This window comes from Camarhynchus parvulus, chromosome 7, assembly GCF_901933205.1.
Source record: "Camarhynchus parvulus chromosome 7, STF_HiC, whole genome shotgun sequence".
NCBI classification, from domain to species: domain Eukaryota; kingdom Metazoa; phylum Chordata; class Aves; order Passeriformes; family Thraupidae; genus Camarhynchus; species Camarhynchus parvulus.
In genome coordinates, this window is record NC_044577.1 from 31,542,791 (window position 1) to 31,560,583 (window position 17,793).

The 17,793-nt window shown below is 43.7% G+C and overlaps 1 protein-coding gene across 1 annotated transcript; it reads right to left on the reverse strand.

The window, feature by feature from the left end:
• Window positions 1-313: 313 nt before the first annotated feature.
• LCT (lactase) lies at window positions 314-16,654 on the reverse strand. The gene is given in 18 exon segments (XM_030952438.1): window positions 314-525; window positions 1,153-1,389; window positions 2,158-2,381; window positions 3,244-3,378; window positions 3,901-4,010; window positions 4,371-4,573; window positions 5,199-5,397; window positions 6,135-6,425; window positions 6,572-6,840; window positions 7,170-8,726; window positions 10,036-10,311; window positions 10,314-10,680; window positions 11,074-11,761; window positions 12,492-12,567; window positions 12,908-13,013; window positions 13,710-13,793; window positions 15,027-15,106; window positions 16,012-16,654. Coding segments are annotated over 18 exon segments (5,757 nt in total).
• Window positions 16,655-17,793: the final 1,139 nt, after the last annotated feature.

A 17,793-nucleotide genomic window follows, 5' to 3' on the forward strand; every position in this document is an offset into this window, starting at 1 on the left:
TGTTGATGATGATGATGAAGCAAGGACAGATGCCAGCTGATGTTCAGAATCTTTATATGCAGATAGGAACAACCAATTTTACTTTGGTCTTTAAGAAATCAAATCAGTAATGCCCATGGACAAAAGAGACAGTTAACATAGAAAAATAATTTTCCTCCCCCTTTTTAAATTGGAAAGCAACAAAATGCTGGGGAGCTATCTCTGAGGCAAGACAGAAAGCTGCAATACTGCAAGCAGTAGTTCCTTTTCCTGTTGGCATAGACTTTTTTTAAAGAAAAAACAAACCAAACAAACTTTTTATGAGGTGGAAATATTACAGTTTACTACTAAGTTCCATGTGTGATTGTTTATGGGATCTTTTGGACAATTTTCCGTATTTGTATGCAAAAAGAGCCAAGCCCAGTGCTCCAACTATAGAAAGAGCAAAAAGCACATAGAGTGCTATTTCTGCACCTTGGGATGTCAAATCCAATCCCAAAAAGCTCACGCTGTCAGCTGCTCCTGGAGTGGGGTCTGTTGGTGTCACTGAATGGGAAAACAATGAGAAAGGGTTAGTGCAGAGCCTGTTCCATGCAGGGGTGGGCACTGCTGCTCCCTGCCTCCACCAGGCTTTAACTCTGCTCTTCAATACTCTGGCAGGAGCAGGGATTGATACAATTCTAGCTCAGAGTAAAGGCACAGCTGATAGTGCAATTCCTAATGGCCACAGGTGAGTGTTCTCATTCCCAAATCCCCACCTAACACTGGTTGCTTTTCATCATACTGCTTCAGTGGAGAAGACACAAATGACAAAAGAATCGGTATTTCCAAAGCCTTACCCAAAACAAGGATTTGTATAACGTATTCAAATTTTTTTCTAAACAATCTTGTGGGATTATTGCATGTGTGTGGTTTGGAAAACATCTTGGGCAGTTCTGTTGGAGTAAAGTCTAACGGAGTAACTTTTGCTACATTCTTAAGCATGTGTTGAGGTGCTCTTGCACAAGGTTTGGTTGTTAGTCTGGTTTTGCATAGGGAACTGACATTAACTGCAGTCTTTAAAAAAATATTGCAGAAAATGGTGGTGTCTCTAAAAACCTTAGGATTCTGGAACTCTTTTGGGATTAGGATTAGATGCAAACACACAAGCACCATTTCTGCTGCGTCACTTACCTTCTGGCTCCTCTTCCAGACAGGGATGTGGGCCCATGGCTGGATCTGGAAAGCCATTGCAGTTTATGATCTGTGAGTAATACTTGGCTGAGGCCTTAGGGCGCCGTGGCAAGGCTGGGTCTGAGAAATTCACATGGTAGAGCCCAAACTTCTCCTCATAACCTGCTGCCCACTCGAGGTTGTCCATCAGTGTCCACGCAGTGTAGCCCCGCAGGTCGACACCGTCAAGTACAACAGCTGCAGGCAGGAGCAGAGAGGAAAGCAAACAGGTCAGTCAGTGGTCACCCCTCGGCCAGCCAGGGCAGGAAAGTGCTCCAGAGCATCCACACATGGCACACAGGGAAGGTGTGTTGCCAACAAGCAGGTTCACTCAGTGCCCAGGACTGGACGCTGCTTTTCTCTGCTCCAAAAGTCAAAGCTTTTGTGCAAGAAACAAAGGTTTAGGAATAAAGAAAACCCATCAAAATGCAACCAATGCCTAAACAAGCATTTGTGGGGCCTTTACAAGGCAGTAAATGCCTGAACACCTGGCTGCTCCCAGCACATCAGAAAAGCAAATTGAAAAAGCTCTTTCCTGAAGTTGTTTTGCCACTGCTGTAACTGAAACCAATTTGGGCATTGGGTTTTTACTGTTGTTTTTTTAAAAATATGCAGTTTTTAGACACAGCAGTAGTCAGACTAGAAGGAGTTTATCAGGTAGTAGTACCTCTCTCAGCAGGTGCAGCAAACCAAGGAACCTGCAGGATACCCCCTTAAACCCAGGGTCTGTTCTCTTCTTTTAGATCATCTTTCCTGGCACATTTGTGACTATCCATGAGCAGTTTTTGGTAAACCCAAAGGCTCTTGGAAGTGGATTCAGTAAGCCCATGTAACTGTGTAACTTGCAAGTGTGATAGCAGTGGTCTTTCAGCTCTTTACAAATTGCTTTATATGCATCACTCTTGTGGCAAAGCCAGTGCTGCTCTCCAGAGCTTTGGATGACCAGATGTCAATATTCACTCTTACCTTTCAGTGCCTCATTAATGTAGGTCCGATAGTAATGCATTCTCCAAGTGTCATTGAATTCAAAGGCTCCCCTTTCTGAGACCCCATTTTCAGTCACATAAATGGGAGGGTTGTTGTACTCTTCCTTTATCCACCTGAGGATCTTCCTGAACCCAAAGGGTGCCACCTTCAGCCAGAGGGACCCGGAGCTCAGCCAGCTGCGGTCGGTCACTGTGGCCACGCCCCTGTGGAGGAGGACACTGCTCAGGGCCAGTCCCATGCCCAGGACTGAGGTGCTGCTGGTGCTCACAAGCCTAAAAAGCCCTTATCATGTTTTCATTTACAATTACACTCTGTGCAAATCAGCCACTGTGGCTGACAATGTGATGTTGGTTCCAAATCTCTGCATGCTACAACGCCGATTCTGCTTTTCAAGGCATAATGCTTGAGCACACAAAATTGCCCTTTACATTACATGCAGGAATGTAATGAGCTGCTGTCCTAGAAGGTTAAACTATAAGGGGCTGGGATGTACCAGCAAAGCAAAGTTATTTCCAATTTAATTATTCCCTGTGGAAACATTTTGGAGAGGAGACAATTTCACCCCCACGTGTGGTCCCACAATTACCTGAATTCTCATTAGAAAAACTAGTAAGCTCCTACTGTTTACTTTTTGAGGTTGAGCAATGAAATTAGTATCTAAATAAAAAATATTGACTTAATCTATACTTAACCATGAAGTGATTGATGTGTTTAGGCTTTGAACTTACATTTATCCAATGCAGTGAGGGACCTAAACCTGTTTAACAGCAAATGGATCAGTATGCATAAACCAGGATAACACCTCACAGTTTAAACTGCAGGTTGGAGGCAGGAAATACGATAAATCCTGTTTATCACCTCATGTCTGTAAGAAAAAGGCTGTTCCTGGACTTTTGTGAAAATAATAGCACCTCAGGTACTGCTTGGTTATATTATCCCTAATATTGGTTTATAACAGCTTAAAACACCTATCTCAGCTTTTTTTGCTATAAATTTACACTTCAGTTAACCCAGGCTCCAGCTGTGCAGATTTTACTTGACCAATAATTTACATTCATCTCTTACCTATCAGAGTCATATGACATAACACCCTTAGGATAGTTTTGGTTGTATGTTAAAACTGTGGTGTAATGATTTAGACCAAAGTAGTCATATGTGCCTTTAATTCTTTGTTTTTCACTCTCAGTAAATTCTGGAAGTCTGCAAGAGAAAACAGAGAATACACTTTGCACACACTCCATGGGTAATGCTGGGATCCCTGGTACCAGCACCACAAGCACAAGGAGAGAAACTGGGAATGGAAAATAAGAAATGTAACTGAGAGGGACAAATGAGTTCAGAACATAGTTTTAAGAAAAGTTAAACAAATTTACCACAGGCATCAGGTAAAGTACTGTGGCTAATGCAGGGCAGGTACTGTGTCACTGAGCTGACAAATTATTACCCCAAAGATATATTAGTCAATTTAGTTTGCAAGAGAGGTAAAGTCAGGGAATCGATAAAGCCCCCTGCCTAGATTGGAACTAAATGATCTTTAAGGTCCCTTCCAACACAAACCATTCTGTGATTCTCTGAAAATACACACTAGAATTTTTCTGTGAGGATACAGTAAGCTTTTTTACAGTAACATTGGAATAGAATCATTGAAATGTATCATTTCTGTAAGAAAAGCATGATTCAGCACAGCCAGTGAAAAAAGCAGGTGTGTGCCTGGGCACTTACCGGGACTTGCTCAGGCCCTGGGCCAGACTTCGTTCCCGAATCGTTCTTTTCATCACTTCACTATAATCACCATTTTTGAAAATGGGGTGAGCAAACCAACCTAGAAAAAACTAAACCAGGAAATAAGGGAGGATAAATCATATATCAAAACTTGGGATTTAGTCATTCCTCTGTTATGTGCTCCTTTATAGGTGATACTTGAATTTACAACAGGCACACACAGAGATACAAAGTGATGCCCATATAACAGCAGTAAATTTAAAAAGATTTTGTCACTGCAACCATATTTTGTCTCATTTCTGTTGCATTCTTGATCAGTCCCCATAAGAGTGGGATTTCCTTGAAGTGATGCCTCTGCCTCACCATTTTACTTCAGTGAGAGGCTGACCTGGGTTCTGGGCATGTCCAGCACCCAAAGTGGGGGTGTCACCTGGAGCAGCAGGGAGAGCCGTGACCAGGGGTCTCTGTACCTGCATGAACCGTCTGGCAGCTTCAACATCCTCCTGGCTGTGTGGGTTGCGTGGTTCTGCCCAGTCAGAGTTGATGGTGATGGAGATGAGCCCTCCCTGCCTGGCCCTGAAGGTCTCGTTGTAGAGGTGCCAGACCTCTGCGTGCGCCTTGATCAGGTTGTGCCCCACCACGTAGGGAGCACGCCCTGGCCGGACCGAGACGCCTGCAGGGACAGGGACAGCATGGACAGGAGATCAGCACCTCCCAGCCCTAGCATGGCTGTTCCCAGGTTAACACAACCCCAGGGCACCCAGAACTGCCCCTGGGAAAGGAGCGAATGTGCAACACCTGGTGCTCCAAGCCCAGCCCTGGGCTGGAATCAGTGCTAGGCAGAGGCAGCTGAGGGAGCAGCTGCCATGGGAAGGCTGTGAGGAGGACCCTGCATTGCCCCCTCCTCCCTCTGGACTGCCAGCCCTGGCAACAGGCTGCTGCTGCCAGTTTGGAAAGCAGAAAGCTGTGTGTTCAGGTTGGCTCACATCCCCTATTTTGGTTCTACCCTGCTGCTGAGCTGGGTCATCCTTCAGCCCTAACACTTCTCCACAGTCCCTGGAGCTGGTCTGGAAATAAGGTCTGCTCCAGGCAGCAAGTGTAATCCAGACTTGGAGGTGACAGGCAGAGTAAAAGAAGGACCTGTTCAGCACACCACAGCAATCTAAACCCCATCTATCCACAGCACACCAGTTTCCTTGTTCTACCTTTGCAAGCCCCAAGGAACTGCTCTGCTGCAGCATAAAACAGTTGTGCTGACAGTGCCATGAGGGCTCTGAGGCTATGCCCAGCAGTCTTACCTGGAGCAGCTGTGCCAACGCCATAGCCAGCATAGGCAGTGTTGTAGGGTTCATTGAGGGTTATCCAAAATTTCACTTTATCCCCCAGCCTCTGGAAAAGGACCTCAGCATATTCCTTAAACCTCTGAACTAGAGTATCATTCTCCCACCCACCAACGTCCTGCAGCGCCTGTGGGAGGTCCCAGTGATAGAGAGTTACCTGTGGAGAAAGACAGGAGAACAAAGGACTCAACCTGCCAATCTCATAGTAACTCAGATTCATTTATCACCACAAATAAACTGTGCTTTGATCTGCAGTTACCTGTTCCTAACGTAGTTTGATGTTGTAGTGACCACTCACGCACTCAATAATTTTTGCCAGTTTCTTTAGGGACTGACTAATGGTAAAGGTGAAGCTTTTACCAAAAACCACCTTGTGACAGCTGGAACTCATCAGTGAAGAACTGCTGCACCTGCACTGACTCTCAGCTGAAGTACAATCCACTAGAACACCTGTCTGGGCTGGTACAGCGGTATGAGGACAGCTCAAAGTCACTCAACAGTGTTGCAAGAGCTGCTTGATGCAGGGGTGAGGTCACTGTCCATTGTATGTGACAAATGACACTGACCAGTGGAGCTTCCTGACTCCCAGGAAAAAAATAAAGTTACATCCATCTCTAAGGAAGGCAAGAAGGAAGATCCTGGGAACTACATTAGTCAAGAAGGCTGACAATAAGTTTACTGCGGTCTTTCTGGGTAGTAATTTCAACACATCCCTACATTCCAAGTTCATTTGCTTATGCAATACCCCATGTTTCTTCACAAAATGAAATTAAAACCCATGAAACACAATTTCTGTGTGAAGGAGGGTATGGATGGAAACATACACATTGCTCTGAACATCAGATTTGGGGTTTGCCATTTTTTAGTAACCTGAAAGTTACTGGGTGTAGTTACCTGAGGTACAATGTTGGCTGCCAGAAGGGCATCGATCAGCCTTTCATAGTAGTTCAGTCCCTTCTCATTGATGTACCTGGTGGTCCCATCTGGAAGAACACGGGACCAGGAGATGGAAAAGCGATAGTGAGACACCTTGAGGCTTTTCAGCATTTCCACATCCTCCTCAATCCTGTGGTAGCTGTCACAAGCTACATCTCCAGTTGCATCCTTGCCGATTCTCAAGGGAGTGTGGGCATATTTGTCCCAAATGCTAAGTCCTTTCCCATCTGCTCTCCATCCTCCCTCAATCTGTAATTGAAAATGCAGGAAGAATTATTAGCAAACCCAAATTTAGGTCTCAGCCTAGCACAGAATTCAGCCTGTTATTCTCTGTGGTGCCGCACAATGAATTAACCGTCCACAGATACTTCAGGAGTCCATCTCAGTTTCCTGACCTGGTAAGCTGCAGTTGCTACACTCCACAAGAAGTTCTCTGGAAACTCTTCATATAAAAATTCATCTTCCTTGGGCAGTGGGATGCCATTATTGCGGATGATTTCAGCATAGTACACAGCAGAGCGCTTTGGCGTCCTCGGCCTGTTGGGGTTGTCAAAATCAATCTGGTGCAATCCAAATCTTGGACCATAACCATCCACCCATTCAAAGTTATCCATCAGAGACCAAGCGTTGTATCCTTTCAGATTAACACCATCTACCTTGTAAGCTGAAAGACCAGAAAAAAACCAGAGGAGCATCAGTGGCATAATCACACATTAAATGAACCCTAAAGAATTCACATGCAAGCACATACAGGCTCCTAATTTCATATAGATGGCACTGGTCAACTAAGATCATTGAGAGAATCTTCATAGATTCACAGGAAACAAAGTACAGCAAAGGAGATCATAAAATCAAACACTATGTTTATACTGTGTTCAGACTATTCAAAGACTGATATCAACCACTCGTAAAGTACTTTGCAGAGGAATTGAGTAACCAGAAATCTAGAGAGGAGACACACAACACCAACAAAATAAAAGCAAATTCTGGTACCTTTTAAAGCTTCATCAATGTATGTTTTGTAGTAAAGTATCCTGGCATTGTCATCAACATCCGATTTGGCCTTTTTCCCCACACCATTTTCAATTATATATATTGGGGGATTTCCATATTCCTCTTTGATCCAGTTCAGTACTCTCCTCAGACCCCAGGCCACAGGCCGATGGTCAGTGAGAGCTGAGGAAGGCCAGGAGCTGTCAACCGTTACTGAAACTTCCTGGTCATACTCATAAGAGAAGGGCCTCAGACGTGTTGTTGAATGGCTCACAATCTTGGAGGAGTATGTGTTGAAGCAGAAGACGTCTGCCGTGCCCCGTATGTATTCGCGCTCCTCCGCTGTGAAAACCGGCAGGCGCGACGACGGCAGGTTCTGGAGCTCACTCCTGTTCCCAACTTTCCACTTCATGACCTCGGGGTAGTCCCCGTTTTTGAAAATCGGGTGTGTGAACCAACCCACCAAAAACTGCATGTACCTGTCAGCAGCTTCAATGTCCCTGGGGTCGCTTGGTGTCTTTGGCTCAGCCCAGCTAACGAAGGGGCACAGGGCAATGACCCCTCCCTGACTCGCTCTGTATTTGTCATCGTAGGTGTGGTAGACCCTGGCATGAGCTTTCAGTAAGATGTGGGCAACCCTGTAGGGAGCGCTGCCAGGCTCCTTGACATTGGGTGGGAACAGCCCTTCGCGGTAGCCCAGCCGGGCAATGATGTTGGGTTCATTGATGGTAATCCAGAACTTCACCCTGTCCCCAAAGGTCTGGAAAGAGAAGTCTGCATAGCTGTCAAACAGGTCAATCAGCTCGGTGCTCTCCCAGCCACCAATGTCCTGGAGAGCTTGTGGTAGGTCCCAGTGGTAGAGAGTGACAATTGGAGTGATGTTGTTTGCAATCAGTCCATCAATGAGACGGTTGTAGTATGCGACTCCATGGCTGTTGATTGAGTTGTTCCTTCCAGTGGGGAATATTCGAGGCCAGGACAGGGAAAAGCGATAGTTCTTTACCCCTAAGGCTCTCAGCATGTAAATATCTTCCTCCACCTTGTTGTAGCTATCACAAGCTATATCTCCAGTTTCGTTGTTGTTTACATTCCCTGGGACATGGGTGAAGTTATCCCAAATGCTGGGTCCTTTGCCATCAGCATCCCAACCTCCCTCTATCTGGTAGGCAGAGGAAGACACACCCCACGTAAAATCCTCTGGGAAAGTCCCATAAAAATACATGTCTCTTTCAAAGGCAGTCTGGGATGAAAACTTCTGCCAGACAACCTTTGCCCTGGAGGGAACTTCTGATGCTGGTAAACTTGGCAGCTTTGATGGCAAAGGTCGGTCAAATACCACTGGTGCAGATCTGCTCAAGGCTTGAGATGGAAAACCATTTTTTTCAATAACACTGGAATAGAAGTAAGCAGATGCCTTGGGAGTCCTTGGTCTGTTGCTATCTTCAAAGTTCACGTGATGCAGCCCAAATTTTAGGCTGTATCCTGCTGGGCCTTCAAAGCCATCAAGCAGGGATCGAGCAATGTAGGACCGGACATCAACGGCATCCAGTTTCACCGCTGCCACAGAAACAAAGCACTGTTAATTACCCACCTGAATAGTTCCTGAACACAGCTCAGCACTACAGAAGCACCACAGCCAAGGATAGGTGTGACAAGCCAAGCACTTACAAATGGTTTTAAAGGCTAAAACAACTTCCTAACAATTAGGAGTATCTGGTAGGAAAAGCAGCCAGCACAGTAATAGGAGCTGGTGAAATGCTTAGTGATAGAAATGTGTGAGAAAAGAAGTATTTGTCAAGAGGTATCTGAGGACAGGACACTTGTGCCACTGGTATCCCTTCCCCTTTGTTCTTGTTTTCAAGCAGATTTCATCAATTTAGGTGTATGGTTCACTTTTAGATTTAACACAGTAATTAAACTGAAAGATTGATTTTGAATCAGGTATTTAGGGCTTGCCTATATTCCCTGAGCACAGAGAGCTTCTTTTAGCTGAACTGTGTACCCAATACCAGCAGAGGCAAGTCTAGCATCCCTCCTCACATTGTTTACAAAAAAGCACTAAATCTCTCTTATTCAAAAAAGGTCACTCCCATGTGCAGTCCATCCTCTTTACTTCTGCTGAGGCCTAAGAGCAACACTAAATTGTGTTTTCTGTAGCTCTTTCAGCACTTCTAGCACTATGTTGAGATCTAGGTCAAGCAGATCAAATGCTGTACGCACTGATCACCAACATATTTAATACAGCATATTTAATGTTTTCCTGACAGTATTGTTTAGTCTATCTAGAGAGCATCAGTCAAATCTCTATTTGAAATCTCAGCTCTTTATGTTAGTCCAGAACTTGCCACTATTTTTATGTCAAAAGGTACACATCTTGCAACGATATAAGCATAACTTGAACATTCTACAGGCATAACCTAAACATTCTCAAAAGGATTGAGGTAGAAATGTTAGGAAGTTATTTCCAGTCTGAAGTGGTTACTGCCATGTAGGTCTGATTAACTGGTAAAGGCAGCTCAGCTCCAATTTATGAGAGGTCTACAGGCAAAAGCCTTTAGGCCAGTCATCTTCAGGAGAACTGGAGTGTATGAACAGTATCCTCAAAGAGAGACTGACCTTAGGGTCCAGGCTACATTATTCCATACATTAAAAAAATGCATTCCAATATCTAAAGAGAATGGAGAGCTCCATATCTGGACACCAGACAGGCTTAAGAATATAGAATCATACTCATTACCTACACAGCAGAAGGCTGACCTCACATCACTGTGCAAGTGGTGACGTCTTAAAGTTAACCACCATGGAAGGGCTAGAATAACCACCTGCCATGATTTAAAAAAAATAAAATAATCTGGTTTCTCCATACCTTTCAGGGCTTCATCGATGTAGCGTTGGAAATAATCCACTCGCAGAGTGTCATTGAGGAGATCCCCAGCATCTCCTGTGGGCACGCCATTCCCTGCTATGTATATTGGGATCTTTGACCCTGTGTATTCCTGGGATACAAACTTCAGCAGCCTTCTTAATCCCCAAGGGACCACATGGATCCAAGAAGAGGCAGCCTGTGGCCAGGAAGGATCTACATGCAAGGAGAAGTTCCCAATGCTCTCGTAGCCTGGTGTGCATATCCCGTTAGTGCCGCACTGACCAGGCGGGAAGTGTAATGGGAAAGGCCAAAGAAATCTGCAGTCCCTTTAACCAAGGACTTCTCCTCCTCTGTAAACACAGGCAGCTGTGCAATTGTTGTGGAGCACTGCTGGTTCACTTCCTGGATCTGAGCCTTCAGGACATCTGGGTAATCACCATTAACAAATATGGGGTGAGCAAACCAGCCAAGCATGAACTGCAGGTATCTCTCAGATGCCCTCACGTCCTCGGAGCTGCCTGGAGTTTTGGGTTCAGCCCAGTCCGAGTTCAGCACCAGCCCCACCTTTCCCAGTTGCTGAGAACGGTATTTGTCATTATACAGGTGCCAGACCTTGGCATGAGCCTTGAGAATTGTGTGAGCAACCTGGGAAGCAGAAAGCAGAGGAAAATGTGTCACACTGCATTGCACAAAAACTCTTACTCTTAAGCATTGGGTTTATCTATTGCCATGTGAAAATGTCCTCTCCATCCAAAACAAAACACCTTGACAAAACTAATGATAGACAAGGGAGTGTAGTAAGTTTTGGAATAAGCAAAAGAATCTGACTATCCATTCACATCAGCTTTCAGAATAGAAAAATAAAATAACATCTGACCTCTGTTAACAAACCCATTTTTAACAAGTATCATAAATCCAGCAACCAAATAATTGTCTCAGAGGCAACATAAGGTTTCAACATAGTTAAAGCACAGAACCATCATGGAAAACAACCCAACAAGAGTAGCTGCAGGATCCTAATTATTCCTGTGCCCCTACCGTGTAAGATGCTGCTCCTGGGTCAGTGATTCCTGGAGGATGCTCTCCGGTGCCATAGCCAGCGTAGCTGATAACCCAGGGCTCGTGGAACGTAATCCAGAGCTTGACCCGATCCCCAAAGGTGGAAAAGCAGAAGTCTGCATAGCTCACAAAAGCATCGATGATGCTTTCATTCTGCCAGCCACCAAGAGCCTGCAGAGCCTGGGGCAGGTCCCAGTGGAACAGAGTCACCATGGGCTCAATGTTAGAGTCTACCAAGTGGTCAATTAAGTTGTTGTAATAATCAACACCCTTGGAATTGATGGTCTTGTTGGTGCCAGCAGGGAAAATTCTAGACCAGGATAGAGAAAATTTGTACAGCTGGGGGCGAAGACCCCTAAGCAGGTAAATGTCATAGCTGGTTTTATAGTAGCTGTCACATGCCACATCTGCTGTTTGGTTCATTTGGACATGGCCCCCTTGCCCAAACTGGTCCCAAATGCTCTCTCCTTTCCCATCCTCTGCCCAAGCTCCTTCAATGTTAAAGGCACCTGTGGATATGCCCCAGAGGAACCCACTTGGGAAAACATCTTGCAGGAAAGAATCCCTCTCTGATTCAGACTGTTCAGCAAACATTTCCCAGACTGTTTGATACGAGGATCGAGGAGCAAGAACAGCATCTGGCTTTTCCGGTAGAGTATTTGTTTCACTGGAAATATAATAAATAGAAGTTAAAATCTCCAAGGTGGATGTCAGTGCCATAAAACTTGCAAACACGGAGTATAAAGGAAGTTTGCTTCCCACTGAGGTCACATAAGCCATATATAGTTCCTCTGACATCTGACCAATCTACTGTCTCCCAGCTGGGACATGAAGGTGGAGGGCAGTGGGTAACTGCAGAACAGCTCTTTGCATGTAGAGTCTCATCAGCCATTAGTTAGGTCAGAGGTGCAAACAAAATCCTTGCAGTGAGCAGCAATTTTCCATGCTACAACTGCTTCATGAGTTTCCTTCCATTGTAATCCTTAGCACCTCCTTGCACCATGACATCTCCCACTTTTCCATAAGCTCAAGTGGCTTCTCCCCTAGGAGAGCCTCTATTGGATTTGTTTATTTATAACCATTTTGCTCTTGAAAAAACCAGAAGGCTTGAAAAATGTACTTGTTACTACTGGCTTGAAGGTGCAATTTGGGTAACCAAGGATGAGAGAGTGGAAGAGGATTACATTATAGGATTAGCAGCAGGATAGAGGATTGCAAGTAATTGGAAGAGACTGGGCTCAGCAGAAAACCAGCCCTTTGCAGCCCTTTCAGCAACTAACAGCAGACTTTACCACTAAAACATCTTGTCTCAGCCTGCACATAGGTTTGTAGAGGAAGCTGTTTTATTACTGTATCCTATTATAGTAATGTATGGTGTTACAGCATTTTTATGGTACCTTAAAACATGAGGCAAGTAGTCCAAGAATTCATTAATGTCACACCCAATCATACGTGCTTCTTCTTTATTAATAGCTGCAAACAAACAAATGGTAAGTGATGGATATAGTCTTAGATGCCATGGACTGCATGACACTACTTGTAACAAACAATTATATCTTGAAAGAAATTTTTCCTAATATCCAACCTAAACTTCCCCTTCTTCAATTTGAGGCTGATGAAAAGGATGAAAAGATTTGGAAAAGATTTCCTGCTTCCCCTCCCTCAACACTCACCATCCACCCTTAATTTTCCAAAAATACTATGAAAAACTGTTATTTCATCTAATAGCAGCAGCCTAGATTGGATGATTTTCAATTTCCTCTACAAGTTATCATGCAGAGCTTAACTAAAAAACTCTTCAAATATCACTCACCTGTGGCAATAGCAGCTACTGGTATGAAAGGATGCTCTTCCATGTCTCTTCCACAGTCAAGGACCTTTAAACTAAAAACCAAGATGTCTTTGTCCTTCCAGACACTCTGCAAAGCAGAAATCAGGGGAGTAGTATGAAAAGAAGCATCAGCCAGCTAGTAAAACCATATTCTTGGCATTTTTTGCATTTTACATGGGCAGCTCCTTATCCTGCTACCCAGATGCTGGATGACTCTTTGCTTATGAATTTTAAGAATGCAGTGCACTGCCAGAGATTTAATATAGGTTATAATAGGTACCAGCAATATCATCGCTGATGTTGGTGCTGCCAGGAGATCTGATCCTTTAATAAACTCCCCCTCAGTAACATTTCTGGCACCTGATGATGATTTCTACCCCTGCTGATGAGGAATGTGAAGTTTGGTAGCACTGCTGTAGAGCTCATGCTAGAGTTTAATATCTTTCAGTACTTAGGTATTGGCCTAACAGCTTAGCTATCAAACACTTAGCATGTGAGAGAGGTTTTTCAGTCCCAAACAAAATAATTTTGCCATTCCAATTGTTAATGCATCAATAATAAGCATTGGCCAAAACGATGCTTTCCAGCATTTTCCAATAACAGTTTTTAAGTCAGAATAACAACAGAGAAATGAGCACTTTGCAGATGCTTCCTAATGTAGCTGCTGCCTGAGCTTTCACAGAAAATCAGAACTCTTTAGACATGCATCACAGCACATGAAATTCTGCTCCTATTTATGGTCTGTTGTTTGCTGCTGTAATTTTAACCCTGTGCATAACTTTACCTGGAATTCACTCATTTTCTTGTAAAAATCTGTTTCATTTCCACAATGGTACTGAAGGTTAAGAGACACAAAGTCTACTGAATCCTGGAAAAAAGAAGAGGAAAATAATCATGCTGGCGAAAAATGGGATTTTTTTAAAGTGTTACATTAAAAATACATAAAATTGTGTAAGGTTTGATAAAGACATATTGCTGGAGTAAGAAGCCATACAACTGTATGGGACCACTGGACAATACAGAGAGCACAAACTGGGTACTGTATGGGAAGATGTGCTTTGTATGTCTCCTAAACAAAATACAACTTAAACAACTACATTAAATTCTATTTTATGAATTTAAATTTAATGATTTACAGGTAATTGCTTTATGTCTGTTTATGATTTATCAGAGAAACCTTTATAACTATGTGGTTCAGGTATATAACTTTATATAACCCTTGGCTGAAAGTCCACTTCAGAAATCTTTAATCATTCCATAGCACAAGTATGAAATGATTAAATTATCCCACTAGCAGCCATCAACCTCAAGGGAACAGATGGCACTCTCTTGTTAAACCAGCTGATGAAGTTGGAATAAAACTGATAAGCTTTTAATTTGTTTTTCAGTCCAAGGTTCTCTTCTATTCAGTCAGCTCATCTTTGCTCTCCCTACAAACCACACCTTGCTTAAATCCTACAACATTGCTTGACCTGGCTCTAAGTTTTGAAGGATAATGAATACAGCAAAAAACCCTGCACTGTCATGTGTACGTTACAACCTACATCAACATCCTCTGGGTGAGGACAGCTATGAACAGGGAACTGGATCTTTAAGAAAGAATGCCATTGCTTTTGTAGAGATTACATTCTCCTTGTGTTGTGCCATCCTTGTGCAACTACATCACTTTTAGCACAGCTCAGTCTAGGTTTTACCACAATCAGCAGATATTTTAAATAGCAGCTAATTAGAATAATGTATCCATATCTTTGGGGTGCACTAAGTACACCTGCAAAGAAAATGGTAACAGGTACACTTTCTAGGGACACTTTGTCATTTAGCAAGTACATTGCTAACATTGCCAATTATGAGAACAAATTTGTCTCCATGTAGCTTAATCACTGCCTACCAGTCAAGAAAGGATACTGAAACAATTTTTAAATCAGTGGTTTCACATAATCAGACTAATCAAATAATTAAAGCTTACAAACTGGTCAACCTGCTAAAATCTTATTTAACTTGCAACAAGTCATTTGATCCCATACATAAAACCAAAGCTAAATCAAGGCAAATTTATATAATTTTGGAAATACTTCCTTAATGAGGAAATATTATGAGCTACCTGAAGAGAAACTGAAAGCAATTCTGATGAAGCACCGCCCAAGACATCATCCATTTCCAAAACAATGGACAGCTTTCCACCTTGAGAAAGAAAGAGGCAATCTGTTGATAACATATTAAGGACAAACAAAAATTTCAGTTTACTGCAGTTATTTTAAAACCAGTTTTAAATTGTTGAAGCTGTGGAACACCAGGCACTGCTCCAGGTAGCTGATTTCAGGATACCCTTTGTGATTTCAATGGAGAGCTGAAGAAGGTAGAAATTCAAAGGCACCATTCAAAGAGCCTCTGTAAATAAAATGCCCTTCTACTCCCTGCATAAGTAATGTCTTCACTAATTTTCATGCCTTTGTGATGGTTCTACAATTTTATTTTTTTTTTACTCCATTCTGTGCTGAATGTTTTTGAGATGTTGGAGTGACAGGAACTTGGAGGGACAGGAGATGCAGGAGGGGATCTGGGCAACTTCTAAGGGCTATCACCAGATAGTGTGAATTTTACAACAAAGTATTCCTGACAAATGCAAGAATTAAAAATTAATTAACTAATTAAAATTTTGGGAAAAGAAATAGTGACTCAGCGGCTCTACTGGCTGTCTGTCTGGGACAGATAAGACCAAAGAAGACAGACTCAAGGAGGTATCTGCTTGGAAAATCCCAGCTATCCACCATGGAAGAGGTGTCATTCTGTTGCTCTGTGTAACACAGGTAGATCTGGGATTTAATTACTGCAAACCCCAGTGGCTGCAATGAGGAAAGTCAAACAAAGGGCATTGCAGACTTCCTCACAGTTATTATCACATAGGAGACTTCCTGTGCCTTGTATCTTCACGGTTTCAGGTACCTTTCAGAAAGGTTTTAGTCTTTCCTCTGTGGGTCAGGAAGAGGCACACAAAAATATCCACATAGAGACTGCACGTAGCAGTTGTCATTTAATGCAATCACAAAATATTTGTGAGCCACACTGAAAAACCCTACTCCCCTTACCTGCTGGTGAGACTTTCTCATGGAGCATGGAGAAAAATCCTTTGTGAGCAGCAGCCACAGCCTGGACTCGCTCCTGGGGCTCAGTGTAGGGCAGGCTTTGAAGGACCTCTGGCAGGTCACTGAAGGAGACCCACACATCCACCAGGTCCCCGAAGGCACGGAAGCTGAAATCAGCATACTCCACAAAAAGCTCAGGAAAAGCCCTGGCTGTGCTCTGGCCGGGGACGGGCCCGCGGTGCAGCAGCAGCACGGCTCTGAGCCCCGCGGCCGCCACGGCCTGCAGCAGCCGACGGTAGCAGCGCACCCGGGCTCCATCTGCCCCCATGGCGTTCCCCTCGGGAAGGACGCGGGCCCAAGGCAGCAGCAGCCTGTAGTGCGTCACCCCTCGCGCACGGAGCCGCCGCAGGTACCGGGGCAGCTCGGAAGCCATCAGATCTGCCTGGCACACGTGAGCCTGGGATTCAGCCACAGCAGGGCTCTGCTGCTGCTCGGGCAGGACCTGCTCCTGCAGGCCCCATCTCTCTGCCAGCTCACTGGGTAGAGGCCCAGCAATGGTGATAAAATTCTGAGCCAATTCCCCATGTATGCCAAGGCTGAGAGAAACCAACAGAAGGAGGATGACTGTCTTACAAATCAGCTCCATTTCTGAGCCTTGCTTCAGAAACAACTACTCCACACTACTTATACACCAGTAAAAGTAATATTTAACTGAAATGATCTGTTCCATAGATAAATGTTCTCTGAATTAGCTGACACTGGAATAACAGACCAGGACTTTCACTGTAGATAAAAAGACATAGATAAACACAAAAATCACTTTCCATCAGCTGGAGAAAGGTCATGTGAAAACATTTTCTGAGATATTTACGTTTCCCTTTAAATATCAGCTGACATTTGCTAATATTGCCTCCCATTTGGAGGAAGATGAAATAAATAAATAAACTTTCCCTCTCTTTTTGGCCTTTTCAGCTTTAGAAGAATCCCAGCACAGCTCTGGATGCAAAAACCAACAAAAGCAGTGTTATCTGCGTGGCTGGGGCTGGGTCCACCACAGCTCAGGGCATGCAGGGCAGCAGGAGGCACGTTTGTGCTCTAATCCTGGGTGGATAAAGGAAATCTGAGATGTGGCACCTCACCCAGCTGGAAAAGTGACTCTGATATGAATTCAGGCAGCAGCAAGAGTGTGCTTCCTCCTGCCCAAAAACATCCAGGAATTTTAGTCTCAATTTTTTGCTTTTCCACGTCTAGCTCAGCTCTTCTGCATTCCAGTACAGCAGAACTGAAGGGCTGAGAACAGTTTTAAACCAATTAAACACAAAATTCTACAATACCTATGAAATGTTGGTTCTATCTCAGACTTAATTATTTTTTAATAACCAAAATTTTGTCTAAAGCTTATCTGCAACCATCTGGGCAAGTTATTGCTGTTACTCCAACTTTATACAGGGACTGTAATTTGTGTACTTTGACTCTATTTGACTCCCAGATGATTTTTTTTCAGGAAGCCCTAAAGAGCTCACTATAACATTCTGCTGAGTGTTCTGAACAAGTTCCCTCAACTCTGATGTCTGAACAGCAAGTTTAAAAATTAACTTTACAGCACCACCTGGTGCTTACTTTTCAGTAGAGTTGCATTAACTCAGAGAAAACACCTCTCAGCCTACAGAACTGGGGAAAGAAGCAGAAAAAATACTTTCTCCTACATGAAGAGTATTTATTTTCAAACTAAAATTGAGAGGAGGGGAGGGGGAAACATAATGAAGGCCAAATGTCTTCCTATTG